The sequence below is a fragment of the Sorex araneus genome, chromosome 1 (assembly GCF_027595985.1).
Source record: "Sorex araneus isolate mSorAra2 chromosome 1, mSorAra2.pri, whole genome shotgun sequence".
Classification (NCBI taxonomy): Eukaryota; Metazoa; Chordata; class Mammalia; order Eulipotyphla; family Soricidae; genus Sorex; species Sorex araneus.
In genome coordinates this window covers 130,266,860-130,279,345 of record NC_073302.1, presented here as the reverse complement: position 1 = coordinate 130,279,345, position 12,486 = coordinate 130,266,860, and the positions used below count along the sequence as shown (strand labels likewise).

At 37.0% G+C, this 12,486-nt stretch overlaps 1 protein-coding gene across 1 annotated transcript in view; it reads left to right on the top strand.

Moving 5' to 3' along the window:
- FGF10 (fibroblast growth factor 10) overlaps positions 1-12,095 on the top strand; it is a 90,969-nt gene extending 78,874 nt beyond the window's left edge. The window contains exons 2-3 of the mRNA XM_004608416.2: positions 4,101-4,204; positions 9,185-12,095. Of these exons, the coding sequence (XP_004608473.2) occupies positions 4,101-4,204; positions 9,185-9,382 (302 nt within the window). The 3' untranslated portion in view covers positions 9,383-12,095. The remainder of the gene's footprint in view (positions 1-4,100; positions 4,205-9,184) is intronic.
- Positions 12,096-12,486: the final 391 nt, after the last annotated feature.

The following is a 12,486-nucleotide window of genomic DNA, read 5'->3' as shown; positions in this document are numbered from 1 at the left end:
TATCATGTTATCTCCAAAGAAGGAATCCAGCACTTGTCTCTTTAAAGGTGACCAGAATTTAGACAGACTTTAGAAGTTACCTTTCAGACCAATAGCATTTTTATTCTAACAGTCACCCAAAAGATGTAGTGGCCCACTGTAATTATTGGGGAATAAAGAGATAGTATAGATCCTTCTGGAGAAAGCTGAGAAGCATAAACTGAATGATCAGCTCAGAGACTATCCAATGTTTTGTCAAAACATTAACATATGCCCTGAGAGTTAACAGATAATTTACAGAAAACTGTAAATTGTCCATTTTGAGTTGATCAGTTTGCAAAATCCTCTCTGTCACTATAGTCATGATGTTCCTCTAGCTACAATTTATTAATTAATAAGAACTGAATTTTAACACACATATTTGTGATATTATCAAACTTGAAGAGTTCAACTATAATTCAAAATAAACTTTATAGATTATGATTATTTACTTAAAGGAAGTTGCTAAATATAAGCTTTTTTCCCTAGTAAGTTCTTTTAAAAGTTAATATTTTTAAACAAAATACTTCCTATTGCCAATACCCTTAAGAGTCCATCCAGGTGGTTGATAAATTGAGTTGCATTTACTGCTGCAATCTCACTTCCCATAACTTACTATAATCTAGTTGGTAAACCTACTTCCTAAGGTTTTTTGATAGCACCATAGTGTTTCACTTCAACTCTGTCTCTCACACCTTCTCAATTTTCCCTTCATGCTTTATACTCAACCTTCAAACCACAGTTAATATCCAACACTGATGGTAAGTCTGTCTTGGAACTGCAGCCAATATGAATTGCCTTCATCTTTGCCTCCCTGTTTTCCATCATATCACCCACAGACATTTAATGTGTGTTATTGTATTTCTCTGTACATTCACTAATGGAGTGTAGAATTTATTAGAGGAGAGCAATAAATTATTTATTCCTATTATTCCTACTTCTGTTTTTATATTTCTTTCTGTTTTGGAGCCACACCCAATTGTGCTCAGGGCTTAGTCCTCACTCTTTACAGGTATTGGAGTACCATTTGGGATGCCAGAGTATTGAACCAGGGTCATCAGAATGCAAAGCAAAAGATCTACCCTCTGTACTATCTCTCCAGTCCTCCTGGTCTTATTTCTTAGAAGAGTATCCTTCTCTTACGGTATCCTATGAGTTTGAAGTAAACTGCCCTCAAATGCAGTTTGATAGATAGATAGATTCACTGGCAAAATGATCTCTTGAGAAACACCAAAGTGATGTATTTACAACTTAATATAAATAATAGAACTTAAAACTGAAATAAGCCTTTAAATTTACTAAGTATTTGACATTTAAATGGGAAATGAATTTGATAATATAATCAAATTCAGGTGTTGGTTTCTTTGGATAATAAAACTCTTTTAGTAAACTTTAACTTTGACATAATTATAGGTTCACGTGGGTTTTAAGAAACACAGATTCTGTGTGCCCTTCAGATACTCTCCCCTATGAGGTTGCCTTTGAATTGACATTTAATTTTGTATCAAAATATATGTTATTAATCTAACAACTGTCAGACTAAATTCTCTAGCTCCTTTTTAAAATTTCTTTCATGGGCATATTTGATCATCCTCACCAAAGAATAGAGAACTCTAGAGAGATTTTTCATGAAAAAAATAAGGAAGTCCTCTAAATTTGAGCCCCTTAGAAAGTCACTCATATTCACAGATGTTTATAATAAAGGCAGTCATTGTCCATTACCCACAAGATTATCAAATTATAGCTTACTAACAGAGCATCCAAAAATTATTTTCAGAATTTGTAAGGACCTTAAATTACCTTAGGTCTCCTCTTTGTATTTTGAAACATACTGAACCTTTTCAAGTAGCTTTAACTGGTTGCAGAGTAGGAAAAATAGTTAATTTATAGAAAAAGTAACCCTGAGGTTTCTGAGTTAAGTATAATCTACCATATGGAGTTCAAGCTAAATGTATTTTAGGCAAAGGTTTGTTAATATTTTTATCATCTCATTTTTTTTTTTGCTAACTCAATCTAGTACTATTATTTAACCCCACATTACTTCAAAATTTTTGGTTTATATTTTGCTAAAATCATCCTTTCTTCTTTTGTTTTTGTCTTGTGGCCACACCGTGGTGCTCAGGACTTACTCTGGCTCTGTGCTCAGGGACCACTACTGGCAGACTTGGGGGACCATATGGAGTGTTGAAAATCAAACTTAGGTTTGCTGCATGCAAGAGAAGTGCTCAACTGCTGCACTCTGTGGGGGAAAAGTTCCAATCTCTTTCAGTATATTTACAAACCCAGACAGCTATATGAAAACAAGCAATTTAAATTCTTTTCTTTTATTTTTTGGGTCACACCCGGGGATGCACAGGGGTTACTCCTGGCTCTGCACTCAGGAATTACTGCTGGCGCTTCTCAGGGGACCATGTGGGATGTTGGGAATCGAACACGGTCGGCCACGTGCAAGGCAAACACCTTAACCACTGTGCTATTGCTCAGCCCGTCTTTTAAATTCTTAAAATAAATTCTTAAAATACATACATACATACATACACACACATATATATGCATATATATATTACACATTCTGAGCAACTACTATAATAAGGAAAATGGATGTGTAAAAGAAACATTTGATCAGCTGAAGAGATTGTACCAGGGCGGGTTAGCACTGCCTTATATGCAGCCAACCATGGGTTCATCCCAGGCACCATCAAAGGTACCCAAGCACTGTCAGAGGTCACTCCTGAGCACAAAGCCATGAAGAACTATTGATTACTATTGGGTGTGACCCAAGTTCTTCAAAATAAATAAATAAAAAGAAAGACCTATCTCTTTCATTCTCCACTATTCTCCTTTGCATTGAGTTTGCCAATTGAGATCTCTGTAACTGCATTACTGAGGAGATATTTTGTCTTTGGTCAGAAAATTCCTAAAAGATACGGAATCCTACAGGATAGCTACATGAGCCTAGAATTCAAATCCAATTGCTCTAGGTCCAGAAATCTTGCTAATCAGATCACAGCTTCTTTATACTGAAACTGATTTACCAATAATATTTAATAAAAAGTAACTATAGCCACTGAAATTCTCTTAACCTAAAATGGATGGATGGACATATTAAGTAGATCAAATGCCTTCTCTCTAAACTTGTCAGAAAAAAACATTTCTTTTCATGCATCCACCAAAAATTTGTGTATTAGGGGAAAAGGTTTTCTATCATTATTAATTTTCTCAGTTTTCTAATTTTTTTTTTGCCAAAGGAAACACCCAGGTTTAAAATACTGTTGAATTCTCACTCCTCCCTGACCAGCAGTTCTTTCATTTTGAAGATAACATGGATGTGATGAGGATGTGGCTTAAAGTGGTCCAGCACCTGGCTGATGTGTGCAAAGGCCCTGGGACCAGTTTCTGCCCCACTTGGTCCCAGAGTACCACCTGGAATGACCCTTACCCTTTCCAGGCATGCCAGCATGGAGAGCTGAGTCTGCCGTAACAGTAGCAACAACGGCAACAAAACATTTTGTTAAACACTTTGTGGATGTTGGAATTTATTTCTTTGTATCTCAAAAAGTTAACATAGTTGCTAAAACTAAGTTTGTTGCTTTTATATTGAACCAAGAAATTTATCAACGTGTCCTAAAAAGAAGAAATAGCTTACCACTGCTTTTACAGATGAAGGTAAATCTGACTTGTTATTATTGACATGTGCTGTAGATTGCATTTAATACCATAGTACAGATGTGTGCTCTGATAAATTTTTGTGAAATCTAGGCTAAAATGAGCAGTTTCAGTATTTCTGACTTGAAAATGCAGAGCTAGCAAAGGAAGCATTTTAATTAAAACAATATTTTTCCTATATGTTCAGAGTAAAAGGCAGGGGAATTCTTTTCTAGATTTGCCACTTGTTTCCACATAGTTGCCTGAGTACGTGTAGGCATGTTGAAAGAGGTTGGGACCTTTTCTCCTAATTTTAAAAAAAATCTTTGATTTTAGAACCATTAAAAATGGAACTCAATTGTTTCTTCTGATTTTTCTTTCTTGCAGCTAAATTCACACAACTCTTTAAGTTTAGACTTTTAAATTATATGTTTTAGGTATCCTGGAGATAACTTCAGTGGAAATCGGAGTTGTTGCCGTCAAAGCCATTAACAGCAACTATTATTTAGCAATGAACAAGAAGGGGAAACTCTATGGCTCAGTAAGTATTCTGCTTTATTTTCGAAATCCACAGTAGTAAATCATTACCACAGTTTTGGACTGTTTCCCCCAGACATTGAATCGCTTTGTTATCATTCTATTGCTAGTAAATAGAACCACAGTGGGCTGGTCACCAATGTCTCAAGGGCTGGCAAAACAGCTCTTCCAACTCTAATCTCCTCTGTTGTTCCCCCATTAGTCTACCACACAGGCTGTTGCTGGCATGCATCAGTTAGTGTTTTGCACTGCTAACTGGACAGACTCTCACGGAAGCATCTGGTCAGATTGGCAAGGGTGCTGCAGACAACTTGGAGAAGACTCATTGAAAACAAAGGTCTTGAACTGAGCAGAAAACTGTGTGTTACAGCTGAAGATAAAACAGGAGCTCAGATGTTACAGATTTTGTCAACATCTAAAATCGGGAGACATACCAAGAAATTAACCATTTTGTATGTCGTTTAGTTCTGGCATTTTATTTATGTAGACAGTGATTATTAATTCATTATATCCATGTACTGAGGTACATAAATGTCCTAGAGTAATCGTTTTGGGTACAATAATACCAAGTATGGAGGGATAACACTTTAGAAAGTGCAAATGAACATGTCTTCTTTATTTGCGTTGTTTACTGCAGCACCCGCCTGGACTCAGCTCTCAAACTTAAATATGCATCCAGAGTCAGTGGCAGATTTACTCACTCCCAGACTTGTGCTGGTGTAACTGCCTGATGGCCCTGGGGGTGCCCTCAGCATGATCAAGTGGACCTGGTGATCCCCAGTACCACAGGGCTCATGAGTTCTGCCTCCACAGACCCTGATGTGCAACGGGCTGGCACAGTTGACAGAATATTGGCAGGAGTAACACCACGGTCCTCTGAGCACTGCTTAGGACATCCACCAAAGGGAAACAACATAAACTGGGGGGGAAAAAACAATTGCTTTAAAAAAATCATTTTGGAAGAAATGCACCCACTTCTACTTTATGCAGCTTCATTTTAAATATGTAATCACTTGAAACAATCACAAGTTTTCCATAGTCTCTTTACCTGTATTTCCCTTCTTGTAATGAATACAGTTATCTTTATAAAATATCATCTCTGTTTAGAAAACCAGATAGTTTCCACTCAGGATTTAAATTATTTTTTAATGCAGAATTTGGAGTTACATTAAAATTTCCCTAAAATCATACACCATTTCTTTTTACTTTAAACCAAATAAATTGGCATCAGAATATTAGATATAAATATTACTTTACAGACGAGAAACCCATAAATATTTTTCGTATAGCAAAACTTACTGAAAATATCTTTACTATGACTCTGATAATGCTTAGTATTCTGATCTCCCTTTTTCAGCTGTGTGCCATGACCCCATACAAGGTGTTTTAGTTGAATGAAGGATGATGAAAATTTTGTTTAAAAAATTTATGATTTATTACAACATTTGCTTGATTTCCATATACCCCAGTTACATAAAAATTCACTGAACATAAAAGGAATTGTAAGTGGAAAAGGTGAAAAAAAGTCCTGATCTAGTCCATGGAACTAAAAAAATTAGGATTTAGTCTACATTTTATAAAGTTCCAAGTTGAGAGGAGTTGTTTGAACTTCCAGGCAGGGACTTTAGCTGAACAGAGAAGGTAGAGGCAGAAGAGCTTCTTAACTACTTGGGTGTTAGGGAAGATGACACTTCTGAAATATGACTTGAGATCAGTGAATTAGTTCTTCCTCACTAATAATTTTGGGGTCAAATTCAATTTTCAGTGGATTTATGGCATAAATGATACATTAATTCCTGACCTCAACATTCCCTTAAAAATAAGGGCTGGGGAAATACTACAGGGGGTAGGGCACTTGCCTTGCATGAGGCCAGTCTGGGTTTGATTCCCTTCTCCAGATTTGGTCCTTTAGTGCTGCCAAGTGATCCCTGAGTGCAGACCTAGACCAATGTTGCACTCGCGCCCCCCAACCTCCCCGCAAACCAATGTTGCCCCCCTCCCAAACCAAAAATAAAACAAAAGCAAAAATTTATATTTAGCAAATCCAAAGAGCTATGACTACAGATGGAATTCTTAAGGTCGAGTATTCAGGTTTGTTCACTATAAGCATTGTTAGGCAACATATTCTTTAATATAATTCATAAAGCAGGATGTTTCATGTAATAGTTTTCAATCATTCCTAGACCAGAATAAAAGCTTAAACATACCAGGCTATGGAAAACGGTAAATATTTCACAGATTTCAGAAATCAGATATTAAGAAGATGCTGCTTCTGTATTAAAATATGCAAAATTCCCTTTTTCCTGCAAAAGAACTTCAACATTTCATCTGTTCAAAGTTCAATAGTTATAAATTCTGTTGTTATTTTTTATCTGAGAAAGCATTCATTTCCACATTGAATTTGAATAATTTAGCAGTTCAAAGCTTTTGTGGCTAGAAAATGTCTGCATACAGTATTGTTAATGTGTCATTTCACTATTTTCTAGACTGTAGAGATTGGATGGTTATATGTGTTACAGATCCGGCCAACCCCACCCCAACCCCTCTTGCAGGCTTTACTAATTTTTTTTTTTTTTTTTTTTTTGCTTTTTGGGTCACACCCAGCGATACACAGGGGTTACTCCTGGCTCTGCACTCAGGAAATTACCCCTGGCAGTGCTCAGGGGGCCATATAAGATGCTGGGAATCGAACCCGGGTTGGCTGAGTGCAAGGCAAACGCCCTGCCCGCTGTACTATCGCTCCAGCCCCTTTACTAATTTTTTTTGTTGACTTTTGATAATTAGTTGAGGACTATCTTGGTGTATGTCTTCTTTGTATTTAGAAATTTATGCTGCCACCTTCCTAGATTCCATTGCTTAATTCTTTTTTTTCTTAAACATTTATTTATTTAGCTTTTGGGTCACACCCAGTGATGCTCAGGGGTTGCTCCTGGCTCTGCACTCAGAAATTACTCCTGACAGTGCTTGGGGGACCATATGGGATGCCAGGGATCAAACCCGGGTCGGCCGCATGCAAGCCAAACACCCTACCTGCTGTGCTATTGCTCCAGCCCCTCTGCTATTAATTTTTAAATGGGCACTTCTCCCCTTTCTCTTTTCACTGTATGGCATGTTTATTTATCCTTATGTTTTCTCTTTTATAAAATCTGATAGTTTTGAAAGTTTTCTTGATTTTTTTCCCCAGATCTTGTTTCATTTCTTCCATTTGACTACAGAAATTTCAGCTCCAATCTAACATCATTCCTCTGCAATATTGAGCGTATTTGCAATGCTTTTAAAATATTCCATGAAGAGTTTAATTTTATTTATTTTTCATATGCAGCATCTCTTTGGAATATTTTTAGTTTCCCTTTCTTCAAAGAAGAACTTCTCTGCTCCTATATTTTCTCTTTTATTTCTTTAATGTTTCATCCTATTTCAGCATGTATTTGATGTATCACATTTCTTTTTCATATTAGCTATTTTAACTCATTGTCTCTTGGACTCACCACTTCTCTGCTCATTGTTTTTAGGGATTTTCCCTTTTTTTTTTTTGCTTTTTGGGTCACACCTGGTGATGCACAGGGGTTACTCCTGGCTCTGCACTCAGGAATTACTCCTGGCAGTGCTCAGGGGACCATATGGGATGCTGGGGATCGAACCTGGGTCGGCCGCGTGCAAGGCAAACACCCTACCTGCTGTGCTATCGCTCCAGCCCCAGGGATTTTCCTTTTCTGTAGCTGGATTTAACATTTTTACTATTTGCTTTGCCTTTTTGTTTTTATAAGGCTTTTGGTTTGAAGATGTGTTCTGTTTTTCAGGTTGTCAGGTGTGTGAATGGTGAGGGGTAGATCTTATGAAGGTGTGCTTCTTTAATTGCTGGCCTCGTTGGGTAAAACTAGCCTGGATATAAAATCCTTCTCTGTCCCTTCTCTCTTGTGACCGGACTAGTCTCTTTCGGAGCACAAAGTCTCTGGTCCCACATACTTTCTCTACGCTTGGACATAGGCATTAGTTGCTGTGAATGGTTTATTCTGTAGATATCTTATCTAGATTTCCAGTAAACAGGGAAGGGGTCTTAACAACAGTTCTCACTTTGCAGGGCTGAACTATAGGGCAGGGTTTTGTAGCCTGAAGCTTAATACTAATGACAAGAGTCGGAAGAGATGCTCCACCTGTGTATGGCACGCTAAAATTTCTGGTGTTCACAGACTTAGTTTCCAGCCCAGGTAGCCAAGTAGGTCCATCCCTCTTCAGCATCCTGGTTAGATCCTGGAGAATTAGATTCCCAGGGTCCTGGCCTTCTCATGCCTTGGTCTGCAATTCGTGCAGCAAAATCTCTGAACTCCTTCATCTAGCCAACAGCAGTTCTGAGCTCCATCTTATTATTTTGCCAGCGCTACTGCTTTCTGCCAGCTATCTTAAAAACTATAGGTGTTCAAACTGATGAACGTTGTATGAAATATACAGCTAATTACTGTTTTTCAAAGATCTTTCCATGATACAGTCTATTTGTCTGTGTTTTGTGGTGTGTCTTTGGTGTCTTTATTTACTATCAATCTATTGGTAGATGAACTCTGCAGACTTGATGTGCTCACCTTTCCTTTAGTACTGTGTTTTCCCACAGGGGCCCTTGGTTATTATCCTGAAAAAAGAATTATCATACTATTCTCTGTCACTGACGCATCACACATATTTTCATTGGAATGTTTATTTCATAATCTTTTTAGGCACTTCCATTGCATCATTTTAAACACAGCCAACATTTTATAAAGGCTTCAGTTTGTGGTAATGATGATCGATTGAAATAAATCATGTGCCTTCAAATATAGAATCTGTTTTTTTCAGTTATTTTGCTCTTCTGTTGCTGGTACTGTTTATTAAACACACAACTTATGTGTAAAACGCAACAGTAAACAAAAGTTAGAGTTCTCTGAATGGTTTATGTCAAATGGAATCAATTGTCATCATCATAGGAATAAAAGGTTTTGCTTTTCTATTGCAGAAAGAATTTAACAATGACTGTAAGCTGAAGGAGAGGATAGAGGAAAATGGATACAATACCTATGCATCATTAAACTGGCAACACAATGGGAGGCAAATGTACGTGGCATTGAATGGAAAAGGATTTCCAAGAAGAGGACAGAAAACAAGAAGGAAAAACACCTCAGCTCATTTTCTTCCAATGGTTGTCCATTCATAGAGGAAGGCAATGTCTGTGGATGAAGTAGAAACCAAGGCTCTTTTGCCAAGAATAGTTGATATTCATGAAGACAGTAGCTCAAAAGGCAAAGACGCATTGCAGATGTCTACTTGGTCGAAAGAAAGGAAGCCTTTGATGGTTTTTATACTCCCTGCTGACATATGATGTTCTTTTAATTAGTTCTGTGTCATGCCTTATAATCGAGATATAGGCAGATCAAATGGGATGGACGTTATTCCTAAGTGAACGACTTTGTGGCTGGGTTTTTGGGTTAAGTTTTTGTCTTCATTTTGTTTTTTAACCTCTGAAATAGAATTTAAAGGACACAGACCAATCTGTTGAATAATCTTCGGGAAAGTTATTTATGGAATACAAACTCATTATCAAAAACTTTCATTGCTCATTCAAGCCTTATGATTCAATGAGCAGTAAGACACGCAAGCATTTACTGGAAAGCACTTGGTTCATATCATATGCACAACCAAAGGAACTTTGGGTGTGGCATCTTGGAAAAATCGAATAGGATCAAACAATGTAAACATGTTAGTGTAAATCTGTTCTAACAAAACAAATAGTATGGTATGCTTGTGCATTCTGCCTTCATCCCTTTCTATTTCTAAGTTATTTATTTAATAGGATGTTAAATATCTTTTGGGGTTTTAAAGAATTTCCTCAGTGGCTGCCCTCTGATTTGCCTTTTCTTTTTCTTCCGCACATCACATGCATGTTCATAACAAAGTGTTTTTAAAACTTGGCAAACACTTCTGGAACAGGAGATGAGAGTGGAGAAGAGTTGAGTGTCCCTGTTCTCTCAGTGGGCTTAATTTGCACTTCTGCATTAAAAACCATCAGTGATGAATGGTATAGTGCCTCGGCTGGGCTTGAATGTGGCAGGGTTTGCCATCATTTAAAAACATAGATCACTCCTAAGGCTTCCTTTCCTAAGAAATAGACCAGAATGTCAAATTCTTCTCTTTAGTACATCAGTGGGTCTCCAAGAATATACGAAAAGACGGAAAAATAAGTGTTAAGTATACTTTGGTAGCCTAGCCTCATTATTTACTAATGATTTATTTTTTAAACATGTCACAGTGGTAAGTGATGTAGAGGCCGTCTGCATATTATAAGAACCTTTTCTTAAGTACCACGTAGTGCATCTCCCCCAAAGGAACTATTAAGGAATATTGGCATGAAGTGCAACTCTCCCAGGGGCTTAAACTGAGCAAATATATCCTGGTATATGTGTAACCATATACTGAAACCTGTTCAAGCTGTATGATCTAGTCTTATAAAACCCAATAAAACTTACTTTCTGTAAATTTAAAGAGCTTTGGAAAGTTCTGTAATGTAGCCATATCAAAATTCATTTTGTTAGAGCAGGTATAGAAAACAGCACGTAAGAGTATACCAGTCAGCATCACATTGTATTCCACTAAATAATTACATAAGCCTTATTTGCAGTGTCTGTAGTGATAAAAATGTAGAAAATAATGTTTGTTCTAAATACTTTTAAGTGATAACTATAAGATTGTATTGATGCTGCAGTTTATCTTCATATTTCTTGTTTTGAAAAAAAATGTTTTATTGTTTGGACACAGTATTTTGATACAAGGAAAGACTCCTCACCAAATGTGTCTTTTTTTTTTTTTAACCAAAGTTTAACCTCTAGAAAGGCTGGTGTTTTGCAACTCTTTTATAACTCAATTGTGTCAATGCTTAACCAGCACTTCCAGTTAATCGGTTATTTAAGAATTAGCTTTATTAAGAAACTTTCCCATAAAGTAAACCCGTAAAAGGCCATCTTTTCCACATTCCTTAAAAAAATTGAGATTCAACAGAGATAGATGCCTTTGAGGCAGAATGTTTTTGGCTTATGGCTAAAGTTGCATTTCATGGTCTTTGACTTCAACTTGTTTTGGGACAAATGGGATTCTGAAAACATAACTTTTTTTTTTGTGGTTGGAATCTGTATGTTAAAATTTAATTGGTAACTTGGGTCTGGGAGTTATCATGTAATGCACTCCTATCAGAATTCGATTATCTTTGTTCTTTTATTTCAAAATAATAATTTCACCTGACCCATGAACATAGACCACCCACAACCAAAATGAAATGTTTGGTGAGACAAAGTATTAGATGACCATGGTAACAACAAGTAGGGCACAAACTGGATTCGTATTTCACATGGCCATTTAGATTACCAGAGAGACCATGCATAAACAGTCATCATTATAGTACTCAAAACAGCAAAACAGCTTCTAGCAAAATGTATCAAAGCTTGCAGAAGCCAGAAATAGAAAATATCTCCTTTACCTCTCCTTTCCCCAACACACACATCAACAGAGATAAAGACAGGAACAGTTTGGTAAGCAGCAACAAGATTTTTCCTGCAATGAAAAATGGCATCTTTTGCTCTTTATTGAGATAGAATTCTGGTCCCCTTTGCAGCTTGATTGTGCTACTGAAGGAAAAGCAGTTACCACCCTGAATATTGTATTTTTTCAAACATCATCAGGATTTCGGGAGCTCTGCCTCTGTGGGAAGTGTGGTCACAAGTCTAGTGCAACAAACGTGTGTCCCTCTGGGTATAGATTGTGAGGAGACTCCTCATAAAGAGAGAAAAAGAAGAAAAAAAAAAACCTCCCCCACCCCCCACCCCCACCTTTTCCTACCTCCCAAAGGCTGAACAGTGTATAGTATGTTACATTTAAATGAATCAATAAAAATGCTGGGAAAAGAAAATAAAAATATTGTCTTTGTTTGTTTTATTGCCCAAAAACTATACCTGGTAATAGAAACTCTAGTTCTGTGCATGGCAGGATGTGGTTAAATGCCCCACAGCCCCAAACAACAACAACAGAAAAAAAAAATCACTCAAACATTTGTAAGGTTTGTTTAATGTTTTACATGTGTGAGTCAGCTATCCTTGCTCTAATAACAACCAAATGCTTTCGATTTTTCCTAAGTATTCAGGTCCACCTAGTTTACACAGTGGATAAAGAAGGATGAATTGAAAACAAGAATGGCTTATGAAACAATGAAAGACTTTGGAGGAAAGCCAGGAGGCTGCAAAATCTGATTTCAAGGGGATAGAGTAGGCCAAT